Here is a 16561-nt window from a genome sequence, read left to right on the forward strand (position 1 = left end):
TATCTTGACACTACTGATCTTTGGCTACCGATAGCAACTGGGTTGTCCGACGCCGCTCGGTGAGCTAACATGCGAGTATTTCATTGGTTATTACTGCAGTGTTTCTGATGGAGTGTTCAAGTATGCACTGTTTATTTTGGACAGCAGGTGGAGCGTGGGAGGGAACCTCTGTCATGTTTCCCAGTATTACTCCTAACCATCAATTTTTGGGGGAGTTTGCGTAGCTCAGTTTTCGCTGGAAACTAGCAAATGTTGCTGTTACTGGGACGAAATCTTTTTATTTTTATTTTAGCTATAGAAATAAATAAAAAATGAAATGCTATTAGTTATTAGTGCTGTTATTGATACAAAGTTATGTTAATGAATAAACGGGCTGGTAGCTTTAACTTGCATCTCAGCTTTGTTTGGGGATGGTCATTTACAGAAACTCATTATATCAACCAAACAACAAAACTAGTGTGCTCCTTTGCTGCTTTTGTTAGCTCAAACACTTGCGCAGAACAAACACTCGGAAGTTCCTCATTTGCCATACTGACAACATGTGTCATCTGAATGGAGGGATTCATGGACAGATGCTAAGAGGGCACAGCAAACATGTGCCTTTATCACAAGAGGGACGTTGTTTCAACACTGACTCCCTTTTGTGTGATCTCTCGCACCACACACACGCCCAAGCGCGATGCCTTTTCACCATTTCAAATTATAGCAATGGGATGATAACCATTCGCTAAGTCCTAATGTATCCTAACCTTTAAATAAGGTAATGATTTTACACACACATTCACGGTTAAACAATGCACTTGGCATTAAAGTTTATGGCTCTCACTTTGTCAGATATTAATTAATGAATGTGGTGCAAGTATTCCTATTAGTAATCCTATATGTGTGTTTATTTATTTATATGTATATTTATCTATCTAATGAAATAAAGGAGTATAGGTAAAGTAGCTGGTAATGAAAAACTTTTCTGTTAAGCGTCCCTTCAAAGTAATGCGGTTTTATTCTGAAAGTAATACTCGGAAGTAGCTTTGGTGTGCTTGATTTGCTTAACGTTGGTAAATTCTCTTTCATGAGCGCATTGGGGAATACCGAAATGGCAAGATCCGAGCCGATGTGATTGACCCCTGCGAATATTCGGAAGCCATTTATTCTAAACAGGTAGCATACCTTGTTGATCATATTAAGAATAATAACTGCAGGTGCAAAGTGCGCAAAGCTCGTAAATGCATGTGTAATGTTAATATCATGCAGGCTACGTTTACTGGCACTGACCTGGCTCTGTGGGGGTCTTTGTCATCAAAGACAGACGTATGGATCTTGGTTTTAATAATGAATTTAAACATTCAGATTCTCCTGCAACCTTAAGCTCGTCTGTATTTAAAGGTTATATGTCTTCAACAAAAAAGAAAAGAAAAAAACTAGCGCTTTATTATTTAGGACGCCAATGCGCGTGACTGCATCGCTTTAGTAGGTGATAAATTGTCATTTTGGACAAATAGTCTTTGTGGAGTGACGTCACACTCGTGCAGACTCGCGATGAACTTTTAAATAAATCACTTAGCTAAGATTGCCTTAAATGTGTACGAGCTGTAGAAATAACAGTAAAACATTTGCACGCTCTTACAGGGAGGGTGTTGACAGCTGCGCGTGAATCCGTGGTTAAGGAGAAATTGTTTACCTTTGCGCTTGGCACGGTGATGTTGGAGTATAGCATGTCTGTTTGTGTGAGACCTGGCATCAGTCCCAGGTATGCCCAGGCACCTAGAATAACTCTGGCATAAGTTTCTGGGACTCGTTCATGTACTGCCTTTATCACTGCTAATATTCTGTTTGGCAGCATAACAAATCAAACAGCTGCAAAGCAGGAGTAGACTTTTTCTCCCCCCCCCCCCAAAAAAAAAACTTCATAGTGAAAGACAGAGACGGTTGGCCTGTTGTATTATTCAGCGATTTGATCATTTGTTTGGAGTCTGTGCTATATATATTGTTGTCCAGGCCAGCTGAGCTCTGCTTCCCACATGGGAGTACACACACTGTACACACACATATACACACAAACACACAGCTGAGTTGCCAATGTTCTAATTCATGGGTACAACAGTCTGACTAAATTATGTAAACTGGCAATTAATATTTCATAGAATATGAGCATAGGAAAACACATCGCAAAATGTCCTGTCACTTCTAACTTCAACTTCTAACTTCAAATAAAAACACAGCTTCAGTGGAAAAATGTCTGCACGTACAGATCTGTAATCCAATTAGATTCACTTATGTTCTATCATAAGACAGGTTCTTTATTGAAAGGTGTGGGGAGGAATTTTATATCTCATTTGGCTCTACCAGTAAAGCTGGGGACATTTACTCATGCAAGCTAAATTAACCTAGCTGTTTACATGATTTAACGTTTCAAATGATATTTCTTCTTTATTGCTAATAAACCTGGAGAGTTATACCTATGACCACAATCCAGTGCCCCGATTCTCATATTAAGTTAGAGAACAGCCGTCTTATCTCTCTTGCTTCCCCACACGTTTGGTCTGTCAGTCGTACACGGACAGCATCTGCCGGGTCTTGCCCATCTTGACACCATTTTGAGAATGACAGCTGAGTGGGAGGGTGCTCAGACGATGACAGAGGAGGTTTCCAAAAATAGCCACAGTCCACCACAACTTTCTCTAGAAATAGCCACAAATGGATGTGAAAGTGAGTCATTTTTAATATATACTTATATATAATTTAAAAATCCTGCATTTGACTTGGGGAAAATCAAACCAACCTTTTTTTGTGACTGAGTGTTGTGATGTCTTCTGAGGTTTTTTTTATTTTACTTGAAATTTTTAAAGTAGTGGCAGCAAATAAGTGCAGATATCCAGACTGATACAGCCAAAGAAATCTCATCATAGCAGATTTTAATTGAAAGAAATGTGACAACAAAGCCTGAATCTGCTCAGTGCTGAAGGACAGCCTCAGCCAGACAGATTGCTACAAAGGGCTTGAATATAAGCAGAAGGATTTAACCTAAATCTCCGGGGCAGCACAGCTCCCATCATGCTCCATGTGATATGGCAGTACTTTCCTCATTCTGCTTTAATGACCTCTTAGTGTGCTCTTTGGTTGAAGTAATGCATCAGATTGTCTGTTTATATTTCCCATCGCTCTCCTCGGCATTCCTTCTACTGAATTTGCCTCCTCTGTATCCATGGTGTCGCCCGTACCCTAGACTGAGATTAAAATAGATTAAGCAGGGATTAGGTCATAAGATAAGCGGAGGGAGGGATGTATTCAATGAGTGTCTACATAGCCTGCTGCGTTACATTCTTCTTGTCAACAAAAACTGGTGTTGCCATTGTGTAAAGTTATTTAGGAGAAGCTGCACAAACTCTGTCCATTTCAGCGATCTTTCCATAAAAGCGGTGCAGATTCCATTGTCTGTGGGTCACTGTGCACCTGTGCAACTTGAAAAGGTGTGTCAGTGTGTGCTGCTGTGTGCGGCAGGCCCTGCTATGGTGTGTCAGCGATGACGGATGTGGAGGCGACCTATGAGGACTTCATCACCTCTCGACGATCCGGCCGCAGGAATGCCATACATGATATTCCAGACGCTCCTGGAGAACCGGGCACCACTGATCTGTCGGAGAGTCTGGCACAGCTCAACATCAACAAGTCAGGTGAGCAACATGATGAAGAACGAGAACATATTTTGATGGCGACATTAATAATTCATCAGGGTAGCAACACATGGCCTCCACTCTACTTGTGTTGAGTTGAATTCTCTGGATTTTCCAACAGTGGAGAGGACAATCAAGACTTCATAGCTTAGTTCTGCAGCGTGTTTGGAAATTGTAAATAGAGCTCACAATCACAGAGCCACTAATCTTTGGCTCTCTTCCAAAGTGTGTCTTTTGTCCTGTCTCTCTCCCAGATGGCTGCCCCTCCCTTGGTCTAGTTCTACCGGAGGCTTCTTCCTGTTAAAGGGAAGTTTTTCCTTCCCACTGTCACCAAGTGCTTCCTCATAGGGGGGGGGGACGACATTTGATTGTTGGTGTTTTGTCTCCATTATTGTGGGGTCTTTACTGTACAAAATAAAATGTCTTAGGATGATTGTTGTTCTGATTTCACACTATATAAATAAAATTTAATTGAAGTTCTTCAGTTACATTTTACATATATGTCTTCTTTGGTGACTTAGTAGCTGCATCGCTGACTTCCCCCGTAGTTAAATGTGCATGAAACCGACTGTCCCACTGTCCTCTTTCTTCACTGTTTTCCAGGTGATGAGGGAGAAGATGCTGAGAAAAGCCAGAACTCTCCATCTAAAGAAGAGCAGACTCAAGCTGAGGGAAGCTAAGTGCCACCGGACATTTATGGACTCGAGCAGCCACTTCTTTTAGTCTATCTGCTCCCTGTATGCTAAGCCTCTGACTGGCCAGTTGCATCTAATGACTGTGAACAGCAAAATCCTCTATTGCCACTATCCTGCCATCAGGAAGTCATCACTATGGCAACCACAGCACAGTCTCTCTCTCGCTTGTAATTGGGTGTGTTCCATTTTCCTTAAAAACCTTCCTTCCTTTGCTGCCTTTTGTCCAAGGCTGCTGATATCAGATTGGATGTAATTTAAGGTGAACTAAACATGATGTCAACAACCAAAACCAGCCCACTTTTGACTGTGAGTGGTTTTGAGTGGAAAGTGGAGGGAGGAACGGAGGCTAGTAAAAGGTTTTTAGAGCAGCCACAGAATTAAAATTTGTCTTCCCCTCTCCTCGTCTCCTTCAATTAATCACCGCTGATGCGACTGAAACACAGACGTCAACTGGACATCCACTCATCTTGCCTCGACGCCTGAACACGTGCTCCCTTCATAAGTACTCGCTATTGACCGTTTCCTATTTCCATGGATTCGGATCCATCTGTGTATTGGATTGATGGACGTTATTCAGCAACTGCACTCAGCAGCTCAAAGGCCCTGTTGTACTTTGTTGCATGTATCCATGTCAGGTGTAATATCTAAATGGGTATTTTTTTTTTTATCATTTCAGACATCCCATTTTAAGTATTACATTGATGGTCAAACACGGTCCAGTTCTTTAAAAAAAGTAAGAGTCAGATCACAAGATATAAAGCTTTTTTTTCCCCCAAGTTAGGAACAGCAACATGTGCTGCTCGATCTGTCACAGGCAAAATGAGCGTCTGTTTAGTTTTGGTGGCTGGCTTCACTGCACCTTGCTTTACTCTTGCACACTGACCCATAACTTTGAGTTCACTATAACTATTCACTAGAATTTTGTTGTTTGCACTGCCAGGCCTCACAAATGAAGCCAGGGAGTACAAATGTGTCCCCCCTCCCCCCCAAAATTGTGGGTTTTTTAAACCATTTTTCTGCCAAGGCAATATTGTCTTTTGCTTTGCTAATTCAGGACCTGGCCTGCTTGCCATAATTGATGGAACCACAAATTCAACTCTTTACAAGAAAATACAGAAAGAGAACCTCTGCCCATCGATTTGTGGTCCAAACTTCAAGCACACTTGGGTTATTGAGTTGGACAGTGTTTCAAAACACACCAGCAAGTCCACCTCTGAATAGCTTGAAGTAACAAAATGAAGGTTTTGGACTACTATTGAGATGTTTTTCATTAAAAGCACTGTTCATGCTCATAAAACCCTCCAATGTGGCTGAATCAAAACAATTCTGCAGAAAAGAGTCACTCAATGTGAATAACTCTTTGCCAATACTTGCAAAACCTCTTGCCTGCAGTTCTTATTACCAAGGCTAGCACAACCATTTATTAGGCTTAGGGGTCATGTACTGTTTCACACAGGGCCAGGTAGTTTTGGATAGCTTTTTTCAATTAATAAAATAAATCATCATTAAAAAAAAAAGGCATTTTGTTTGCACTCAGGTTATCTTTAGGAAAATACTTTTTAATGACACTGTAAACAATGAAATTGATTGGTTGGAAAGTAGGATTTCACCCTTACTGTACATCTTATACTTTAATAATTGTAATCAAAACTGGCCTCTCACTGTCTGCAAATGTGTCCAGTCTAACTTGTGATGGCCTTGAATGCAGGAGTTCTCTCCTTACATGCAGGGTATCTACACACATTAAGTGGTTATCCCACAGTTTAACATTGCACTGCCATGTATTATACCCAAGTTTGTAATTTGGTTGTGGTGGACATCAAGGAAAAACATTTATTTGCTACTTAAGATTTGGAAATTGCACTACTGAGTGTGGTTTATTAGCGTGTGCTGTATGTGTAAATTTTCGTAGATGAGACGACTGTTAGAATAAATATTATGTACTGGCACACTGCCTGTCAGTTTTGCAATTCCCTTTTGTAATCTGTTTTCACAGTTTCCTTTTAACACCATTACTGTACTCTGTCCAATTTAGATCTACTAATGAAATATGTGGGTATGCATTCTAAAAATGCTTTATTACTTTGTTATATCTGACCAGCTGATCATTTTGTTTCTTTGTTTAGTTACCTTCACAAAGGAGGTTATCTTTTTGCTACCGTTTCTAGTTATTTGTCAACAGGATTATGTATCTGCAGCTACCTGGATGATTTTCAGGAAACTTGGAGGTAACGTGGAGTATGGGCATATAGGAAGAAGCTGTAAAAATTGGGCGGGTGGACGGTGGTTGTAGTAAATCTTTAGTTTTAACCTGTTAAAGGGGATTAGTGCCATTTTATAGTGCATCATAGGACTAAGATAACTTGTACTTTGAGTCCAGTGTAATGTGATTTAATGACCGGTACCGTTGCAGTTTCGGTGAGCTATAGAACTCAAGCTGTTGTTCCATTCTCACTGTTATTTTCAGTATTTTATAAAAATTCTCGATTTAGTCACGTTATTGTGTTATCAGAGGCATTACTATGTAACATACTCATTTTTGACTTTGTCTATTTGGTTAGTTTTGATGTGCAATTAAATTTTACCAGTGAATTAATCGAAAGTGTCAAGACAAATTAATGCATCCTCAACAGAGAAGGCTCAATAAGCAAAGTCTTTGTCTCCCCCTGGTGGTCAATCTAAGCTATTCCATTCAACAACGGAAAGGCCCGATCACTGAGCGCTTCTGTTTTGTAATCGATATCAGACGATGTAGAACGATGCAATAGATAATGCAAGCATTCACAAGTCAGTGAGGTCATGTGCCGTTAGTTAAGGTCAGCTTGATGGAAAGATACTATGATGGCTTGCTCACGTGAAGGAATTGGTACTCTCCTATAATAGACCCACGCACTGTAAAAAGAAAAAGGAAAAAATGATGACTATGTTTCTCTTCCTGATTAGATTCTGATTAGTCAAGTGCTAGGCAGTAAACACGGTGGTTATTGACACGCATTGATGGTGGTAAATAAATTGCATTGACTTGACTCAAACCGACATGACCTTCTGAACACAGTGTAACAAAATTGAGCTGTATCATAAGGTAATCAGAACAGTGAGGACTCATTTCACTGATACCAGAGTTGTTAATGTTGAAGATAAATGGTACATGCTGTAATAATGCAACAGAGCTGTATCTGTAATGACAGAGCAGCTGAGTGATTATTGTTGTTATAGGCCTTTGAAATGCAACAAGGCAACTTATGGGTGGAGCATTTTCTTCCGTTTTTCTCATTACTTTCATTCAGTCTTTCTTCCTTGTTCTGATGCTCGGTTTGAACTTCAGCGTGCTGTCTTGACCATCTCTACATATCTAAATGTTTTGAGTTGCTGCTGATGTGAAAGGTTGATTAGATATTTGCATTACTGTGATTATTAGGTACGCCTGCTCCACTGCTAAAGTAGTTGCTAAATGTATTTAGAATGACTTATGTATACATTTCCTTATTTTTTTTTCTGATCCATTTAGTTTAATGAGTATTATGTTTGCTTTTCTGCATTTCATCACTTTTGTAAAGTTAAAAAAAAAACCCTTCACAATTCATTTGTTTCAGAAAATATTTTCTTCTATATTACGCCTATTTTGCTGATTTTTTTCAAAAGTAAGCAAGATTATGAGGGAAAAAACTAAATTTTTTGATGTTTAAGTCTTCAAAGGCTTGTGAAAGTTGTTTATTCGTTCATCACACAGTTAAAGTGACTGACTGTTAATGTTTTGGCAAATGTGAAAAATCCCTTAATTTTTTTGAGAAATACGAGACTAGTGAGAGTGACTTTCCTGCTGTGAGAATGGCACCAGATTGATTGAGAAACAGTATGATGTATGAAAAGATGAATAATGGATGTTGTAAGGTTTTTATCGTGATGATGTTGGAAAAAGTGTCGGCCTAAATTAAAAGTGAAGAATTTCTTTGAAACTTTAGAAAACTGCTGAAATCGAGAAATGCTAAATGATATACGTGAAAGTATAAGCATTAGAAAACAGGAAATGGAAATATATACTATGAGAGAACATTCAGCAACCACTTTTGCATCTGCTCAGCTGCTTGTTAATACAATTATCTAATGAGCCAATCACATTTCAGTAATCCAAAACGTTAAGTCATGTAGATGTGATAAAGACATCCTGCTGAAGTTCAAGCTGAATGAATGAGGACGAAAGGTGAGTGAATATGTCTGAGTATGTCCAAAACTACTGATCTACTGGGGTTTTCCCACAAAACGATCTCTATGGAGGGATGATTATACAGAGAATGCTCCGAAAAAGAAAAAAAAACCTTCTTGCATCTCTGAACGCACAATCTAGCCGACTGTGCTGCACATGGTCTGCAGCAGCAGAAGACCACACTAGGCTCCACTCCTGTCATGTAAGAACAACAAACTGAGATTACATCTCGCACTGACTCATCAAAATTGGACAATAAAAGGTTGGAAAAAATCTCAGAATAATATAATAATAATGCAGCGTGCACAAAAACAACGACAAAGGTGCTATTGTGGGTGGGAAGTGTTAAGAGTAGTGAGACTGATAATTCTGATGTGAGAATTGCACCAGAGCGATTGCGAAATGCTGTACCTTGAAACACAACAATCATATTTCACATGGGAACAATTGTTTACCATAAATGTTTACCTAAATCTATAACCCTATGCCTAATTGAATGGACTTTACTCCTTTGATAACTTATCTGAGATTTCTATATCTTCAGAAACAAGTAACACTGTGTCATGAAGGCTGTATTTGCTCAGAGACCTTGACCTTGTGTACAGCCACACTGTGTTAACATAACTCTTCTCCATGTCACCACAAATATGGAGCATTGGTTGGATTTATTCTTGTAATATCAGTAACATTGTAACATTACAGTACGTGTTTTGTTTAAATGACGAGGTTAACTTTATACCATATACCAGTGGTAATACAATGAAATGACTTACGATACATGCTTGTGCCACATGTGCTACTGTGGCACAGTTCCCTTTCTTTATTTTAAACTTTTATTTTCAATGTGGGATGAAAAATCCATGCATGTCCTTGTTCAGCTCAGTATTCACATAGGCTCGTGCTACTTCCTTGAACGTTTTCCCATCGAGAATCAGGATGAAGCTCGACTGGCCTGGATTGTAGTTGATGACTGATGTTAGGACCACACCTGCAAATGGAGAAGGAGGTTATTGTATCACAACTTTGTCAACACAGATTACAGGCACAGATAAGTGGGGGGAGATCTGGTCTAATCTTTGTAGACCTTCTTATTGACTTGAACTTCAACTTGTCAATAGAAGCAAATACAGAATAAATGTCACGTCTTTGCGCACCACATTCACTTGTATTCATACCATCATCTTCCGACTCTCCGTTTGGTCTGGGGATGAACACCGGCTCCGACGGCAAGCACTTGTCTTCATCCCAGTACACCATATTCTTGGTTTCCATGTCAAACTTTGCAACCTACAGTGAGTGAACAGATGAAACACACTCAACAAAGACGTCCATGCAGGTCAGAAGTTATTTACAGACACAGAAATACCAATACACAACACAGCACAACCGGCTTATCAGCCGGTTTAGTACTTTGTTCTGTGTGCAAATATTAGAAAGAGCAGTAAAATTCTCATATCACATGAGACTGCCGGACAATATGATGAGCAGCTGATGTTCTCATGGATGCACTTTGTACTTGATGCGTGAATCAAGTCCTTTTAATGAGCACAGGTTGGCATTTTTGCTGGCATGGCTTTGAGGCGTGTCTCCTATCAGGGGGAAACTTATATGGTAATTAAAAAACAAAGTTCCTCTGAGGGATCACCTTTATTCTGTTGTGAGATACTTTGACATCCTCTTTTTTTTAGGGAGGGAATGTCCTCATTTATAGGACAAAATGATGAAAATCTCCTTCATCATATGCTTTGGCTTCAACAGCCACTAAACCTGACCCAATTTAACCCCCCACAGAAGATAGTGGAGCACTGAAGAATCATTGCAGAGGTACATTCAACCTGTTCTGCCAGCACGTGGGGGTTAGACACCTGATTATGACACTTAACATGTTTTTTTTGTCTTTTGTCACCTCTATGGTTCAAGCAGAAGCCAGCGCTCTCTTCCTGTTTGTTTTTAGAATTGATTGTCTAGTGAGGATTAATAAAAAAAAAACATAATTGTCTAATACAAAATATTTCCTTTTATGCCTTCCTGACTTTATGTCTCTTGTTGGAGGGCTGAGCTTTGAAGTCTTCTTTCCATTGTTTCTGATATCTTGATGTGCACGCGTACCCAAAAGTGCCATGAAGGGGATTGTTGTTTTATGGCGCAATGTGTAATTCACACTTAAACAAAAGTTTTACTGCTACATTTCGCTTCAAATGATTATTCTCAGTACTGTAGTTTTTCACCCTAGTTTTGTAAAACAATACGTCCAGGAACAGCCTGCTTCCCCAAAATTTAAATGTCTGTTCTGGAAGTTAAAGGTCTCCATAGGCAAATTATATTTATAAAAATGTAAGAAATCTGAAATGTCGGATGTTCCCACCACTTCTGCAGAATCCCCCACGTAGTTCCCATAGACAAACTGGTGCCTCTTCCCATTGATGTCATAATTGATTCTGGGTAATTCCAAGCCTGATGGAAATAAAAGCACAGTTTTTGCTCCTATCTGGATTAACTTTAAATGACAAACAGCAATTTGAAAAATAAAAATCAACAAACTTCATTTGCCTTAAACCACTCAAACAGACACGTTTGAGTGGCGTTGGTTTTACCTTCACAGAGCACCTCTGCTTGGCACATGAATTTGCCTTCTTTCTCCTTCACGGCGCTGGCTGTCGTGTACTTGAGTTTCACCATGTTCCCTCCAACTGGAACGCTCTGCGAAATCCAGTCGACATGTGAAAGCCTTTAATGTGTGAGCCGTTCGATTGCAGGACCAAATGAATTACATGAAAACAACTCACTTTGTCAGCGTGGATGGGAAGGGCAAATCTCTTGTAAGCTGGCTTGGAAACCCTTTTTTCATCAAACTGAGATTTCTCCTTCAAGTTGCTCAAGTAGAACATGTCATAAAGGCTGTTGTCGGTGTAGGCAATGACATCAAAGACCACGTGGCCATCGTCCTCAAAAGCATTCACATGGTGGTAGAGGACCATCGCTCCTGTGTAGTACTTTGTCTCAACTTCTTTGCCGGTCTTTCTGTCTACCAAGTGGATCAGAGTCTGATGGAGAAACAAAGATATAGATAAAAGAGTCGATCCCATTTTTTTCTGAAGTGTTGAACACTAGTACACCCTTGTCCCCGGTCTATTAATGCACATTCATTAGCCTACTAACTCCTTACGTTTTCTTCAGGGCAGAACTTCAGGCAGCTTGCCCAGCTGACTCCTCTCATATAGGCAGTAGCCATCTTGAGGATGTCCAGCTTGAAAGGCATCTCGACAAAGATGATGTAGTTATCTGTCATGCCAAAGCTGTGGTAGTAGCTCGGCATGAGAAGGGAGCGGCAGGGGACTGAGCAGATCACCTCTGCATTTTTCAGTGCAGGGCCTTTCTTGCCTTTGTCTGAAAGGTGACAGTAGACAGCACAAATATGGAAACGCTGTAGGTGTTACTGTTGAGTTTAGAGGTTTAACATGAAACACATGAATGACTTATAGACCTTTGTCTGAGACAGCAGGAACTTTGAACAGTACGTATTTAGTTTTGCCCTTTGTCGCTATTGACGTTCCAATGTTGTAGGCATTGCCCTCCTTGTCATAGTGAGGATGGCACGAAGCTAAGTTTACAGGCAGGTACTTCAAGTAGTCCACCTGTGTGAGATATTTCAGAAACATATCAGGTCTGAAGCAAAGTCTTTCTTGGTTTTGAGTTCACACGTTTCAAGGTTAACCGGCAGCGTTACCTTTTCCAGGGTTTCCAGGGTCACGGGATCAATCTTGCTGATGTAGTTGGTTTCAGAAGTGGCATAATAGTCATTTCCATACTTGATGAAGTTGCTCGCGCCATTGTCGGTGAAGTCAGGCATTGTGTGGTTGAGAAAGGTGATTGCCCTGAAAAGTAAAAAGTTTGGGGGTTTTGAGTGTGATATTGATACAGGAAAGAGAGCGCCTCCATAGCGCACTAGTTAATGCATTTGCTTAACATGTAAAAGATCTCCAGTTTAAAAGCAGGAGGAGACACAAATCCTTGGGAGAGCTGTGCCAGGAAGCGCGTCCGGTGTTAAAAATCTGTGCCAACACAAATATGCGGATCCATCTCCTGTAGTTACCCCTTGTGAATAAGAGAACAGATTAGAAAGAAACCTGATTTCCTGTAAATGTTTGCCTTATTTGAATCTAAGTGAAAAATTCACAGCAGTAAGGGAAACAACCCGAGGTTGTTCCTACACAAAAATGATTATAACTGTGTCGCAGAGTCGTAGTCCAAGTGACTACCCAGATTTTACAAAAATGGCACCGCATGGTCTTATTTAATAGCTGCACTACCACAAAACTTATAAAAACAAACAAACAAACATGTATAATCTTCAAACATACAAGAAACCATAAACATGGATACCTTTGAGAAATATTATGACACCATATATTTTCTCAGGAATATACACAAAACATTTAAATTATTCACTCTGAAAAAGTTTTGGGAATAACCAGCCAGTGCTCAGCCAGTGTTCATCTTCAGCGTAGTTGTCAAATAATAGAGAACAGCAGCATTTCTGTAGCACAAATCACTTAAAGGAAACTGAAGACATGCAACCATAAAATAACATATCGTCTATGGAGATTGCAATAGGAGTAGGGATGGGTATCGTTTAGGTTTTATCCAATACCAGTACCAAACCGGTACTTTTGAAACGGTGCCGGTGCTTAAACGGTGCTCAAACCGGTGCTTAAAGAATGGAGAACACAAAATTGGTCCAAAAACCTCTCATGTTCAGCTGTTTTTTGTAAAAAGATAACAATGTTAGCCTTTTCTGCAGCTATGGGGCATATATGGTATCACTCTTGGCTGGAAGCAGTGCTTAAACAATGGAAAAACACAAACTTTGTCCAAAAACCTCTCATGTTTAGCTGTTTTTTTGTAAAAAGATAACAATGTTAGCCTTTTCTGCAGCTATAGGGGCATATATGGTATCACTCTTGGCTGGAAGCAGTGCTTAAACAATGGAAAAAACAAACTTTGTCCAAAAACCTCTCATGTTTAGCTGTTTTCCACTTTTTCTTTGGTCATTTTAGCCTTTTTGGCCAGGGTGAAGGGAGATCTGCCATCAAACAAGAAGACAGCCGCATGTAACTACGATGGTGTTTGCTAGTTCACCTTACATGCATTAATTAATAACGTGGTTAGCTTACACACGAACAACATTAAGCTACTCACGCAGAGAAGAACGGCTGCTGCTGCCATCATCATCCGTCATCATTTCTGCTACACTGGCAGGGCTACGGGCCAGGACTCTATTCTTCGGGTTTTTGGGGGATGTTGCTCCGGGTCCGATAACAGGCACCACACCCGCAGTAGATGTGCACGGTGTGAGGTCTCGCAGCAAGCTATCAAATACGGCGCATTTCTCGGCTTTTAACAAAATGCTATACGTCGCCAGGTGTTTCATCAGATTCGAGGTGTTACCTCCTTTGCACAGTATCACCTTAAAGCACTTGTTGCAGGCTGCTGAGTTTGCATCTTTTGCTGTGAAGTACAGCCAGACTTTGACCGCTTCGCCTTGGGCATTTTTAATCTGTAGCTCTGCTCTAAAAGAATGTATGTACCTGGGCCCGCCTACTACGCTCGCAAAGGTAAAATGATTGGCTGGAATCCAAAGGAAAAAAAGCACCGAAATGTGCGCTGCTTTTCGGTCTGGTTACTACCTTTTATGTCAGAACCGATACCGGTACCCATCCCTAAATAGGAGAACTAAATGGCCTGTATTTGGCCTGTATTTGTATAGCGCTTTACACAACCAGTCATCCACCCATTCACACACAGGTGATGGCAAGCTACATTGTAGCCGCAGCCACCCTGGGGCGCACTGACAGAAGCGAGGCCAGTGTCCAGCGAGGCTGCAGGACACTGGTGGCACAAACCGGGCCCTCTGACCACCACCAGTAGGTAACGGGTGAAGTGTCTTGCCCAAGGACACAACGACCGAGACTGTCCAAGCTGGGGGCTCGAACCGGCAACCTTCCGATTACAAGGCGAACTCCCAACTCTTGAGCCACGATCACCCCCTAACTAAATAAAAGTAGTCTGGCATCCAAACAGTTTGTAGTATTTACCTGTTACGTTTATATTCTATAAAGCACAGTAACATAGGGTTTATCTTTACAGCAAAAATATTGCTGTACATTACAATAGACAGCAGAAAAAACAGACTAATGCTGGCAAATCTAGATGCCAGGGAAAGTTCTTACAGTATATAACGGCACTGTTTGCCAAATAAATACTGCAACTGTTGATAAAGAATTACAAACGAAGACTACTGCAGTTATTTCATGAAAAAGATCAAATATGCTGAATTTGTCTGTAACAATAAAGAGTATGCTCACTTGAAGATGAAGTTCTTGCTTGGGTCTGGATAAGCCATCGTCCCCATTTCGGACACAACAATTCTATTTGCTTCCATGTTAGCTTTATAGGTGTCACTTCTGAGGAATCTGCTTCTATGGATTATTTCACCTGCAAGGAAACAAATACTGCGTCTTTTATCTGTGCGCTTTACATTTTTTTTGTTTTATTTATGTATTTTTGCAGCAATTAACAGATTAGCAGCTGTGCACAGGTAAGAATTGCTGTACCAACCGTCTTTGAAGGTGAAGCTACTCATTAAGGCCATCCCATCAAACCAGTGGTTGTAGTTGGTGTCTCCCACAGTGAAGATGCCAGGGCCATTTCGGAGGAGCGTTCCTTGCAGCCAGCTGGGAATATTCCCTATTTGAAATGAAATCACAGTCTTCACAGCAGCAGTTTAAATCTGAACATTTGTTGGCAATACAATTGTATAAAACCGGACCCACCTTTAATTTCTGCCTTACAAGGCTCGGGCCTCTCTGTTGCGTTCTTAGAAAAGTCTACCGACATGTTCGCTGACAGACCAGTGAGTGCGCCAGTGTCAGAGTAAGTTAAATACTGTGGGAGCACAAACCACTCCCATTTGTTTTACTGGGGTGTTATGAAAGGGCAATTTATCTTATCTGTCTGTACAGCAATCCCCTTCCTGTGTGGAGGTTTCATAGAAACATTGAAGCTCAGTACCTTCACCGCAGGAAACTTAATGACCCCATCTGCTGCTGTTCTGTCCCCTTTTCACCTTGATTTTTTTTTTTTAACTAAAACAAAAAAAGATAACTCTTTTTCATCTAGTCCTCAGGCTTGCTCTTTAAGTATTTACGTGGCTATTCTGTGATCAGATTAAATAATTGGACCCCCCTCCCCGCCAGCCATGATATAGACATAATAAATCTCAAATAGGATTAATTGTGATCAACCCTTTGGTGCACTGCTGCTTTTATTTGCTGTAGGTCATTTCCCTTTTCTGGTGGCCTAGATTGTACCTGAGAAGCATGTTGATTTTATAAACTCTGTATATAAGCATTGAATCAATTCACGTTCAACCAGGAGTTGGAACCTGTCCTAACTGACAGGACTGAACAAACTAACTGAAACGATGTTATAAAAGAGAGTGGGCCAAGATTACTCCACCCTATGAGATATGAGAGGCCAATAAAGTCATACAGAAACAGTATGTCCAGGTGCTTCAAGTTATTGCTGCTGAAAGTGGATCTATAAGCTACTGAATCATGTACGTTTTTTCATACATTATTTATTTTAAATGTTAAAAACAAACAAACAAATAAATAATAAAAGGGTTTAATGAGGTCATGTGTTGTTTATCATCCCAGTAGGTATTTCAGTTATTTTAGAACCCGCTAAGGAGGTGATTTTTTTTATTACATCCTGATACTTAAGATTGAAAGAGGGTGCACATTTATTCCTATACTGGTGCAAAGACATGAAGCTGTGAACGCAGTTCATCACAATACTGAGCAAAATAATTATCACCACGGTCATGATTGTGCAGTCCTTGTCGGTGGCATACGATAATAAACGTGCATTATGTTGAATACTCTTTTCCATGGAAAGCACGTTTGACATATCTTTAACCTTATCTGGAT

At 40.3% G+C, this 16561-nt stretch overlaps 2 protein-coding genes across 2 annotated transcripts; one reads left to right on the forward strand and one right to left on the reverse strand.

Moving 5' to 3' along the window:
* Nucleotides 1-33: 33 nt before the first annotated feature.
* Nucleotides 34-6963, forward strand: pkia (cAMP-dependent protein kinase inhibitor alpha). The gene is made up of 3 exons (XM_042214788.1): nt 34-59; nt 3499-3671; nt 4275-6963. The coding sequence occupies exons 2-3, from the start codon at nt 3521-3523 to the stop codon at nt 4349-4351; spliced, it is 228 nt and encodes a 75-aa protein (XP_042070722.1). The 5' UTR covers nt 34-59; nt 3499-3520; the 3' UTR covers nt 4352-6963.
* A 2253-nt stretch (nt 6964-9216) lies between these two features.
* On the reverse strand, nt 9217-15679 carry bco1 (beta-carotene oxygenase 1). Its single transcript, XM_005912009.2, has 11 exons — nt 15404-15679; nt 15189-15317; nt 14936-15065; nt 12298-12445; nt 12055-12205; nt 11737-11957; nt 11357-11614; nt 11165-11270; nt 10936-11024; nt 9746-9857; nt 9217-9558 (listed from the first exon to the last, which is right to left on the reverse strand). Exons 1-11 carry the CDS (start codon nt 15465-15467, stop codon nt 9410-9412), a joined length of 1557 nt encoding a protein of 518 aa, XP_005912071.1. The 5' UTR covers nt 15468-15679; the 3' UTR covers nt 9217-9409.
* Between the last annotated feature and the right edge of the window lie 882 nt (nt 15680-16561).

The sequence above is a fragment of the Haplochromis burtoni genome, unplaced genomic scaffold, assembly GCF_018398535.1.
Source record: "Haplochromis burtoni strain Fernald_Lab_line unplaced genomic scaffold, NCSU_Asbu1 Contig_1, whole genome shotgun sequence".
Lineage (NCBI taxonomy): Eukaryota > Metazoa > Chordata > Actinopteri > Cichliformes > Cichlidae > Haplochromis > Haplochromis burtoni.

Bases quoted from the DNA above. Each gene is read 5' to 3' on its own strand.
- pkia (XM_042214788.1), top strand. From the start codon at position 3,521: ATGACGGATGTGGAGGCGACCTATGAGGACTTCATCACCTCTCGACGA. The intron at 3,672-4,274 runs GTGAGCAACATG...ACTGTTTTCCAG, and splicing joins GCTCAACATCAACAAGTCAG to GTGATGAGGGAGAAGATGCT.
- bco1 (XM_005912009.2), bottom strand. From the start codon at position 15,467: ATGTCGGTAGACTTTTCTAAGAACGCAACAGAGAGGCCCGAGCCTTGT. The intron at 15,318-15,403 runs GTGGGTCCGGTT...CATTTCAAATAG, and splicing joins TTGTAAGGCAGAAATTAAAG to GGAATATTCCCAGCTGGCTG. The intron at 11,025-11,164 runs GTAAAACCAACG...TATTTCCATCAG, and splicing joins AGCAGAGGTGCTCTGTGAAG to GCTTGGAATTACCCAGAATC.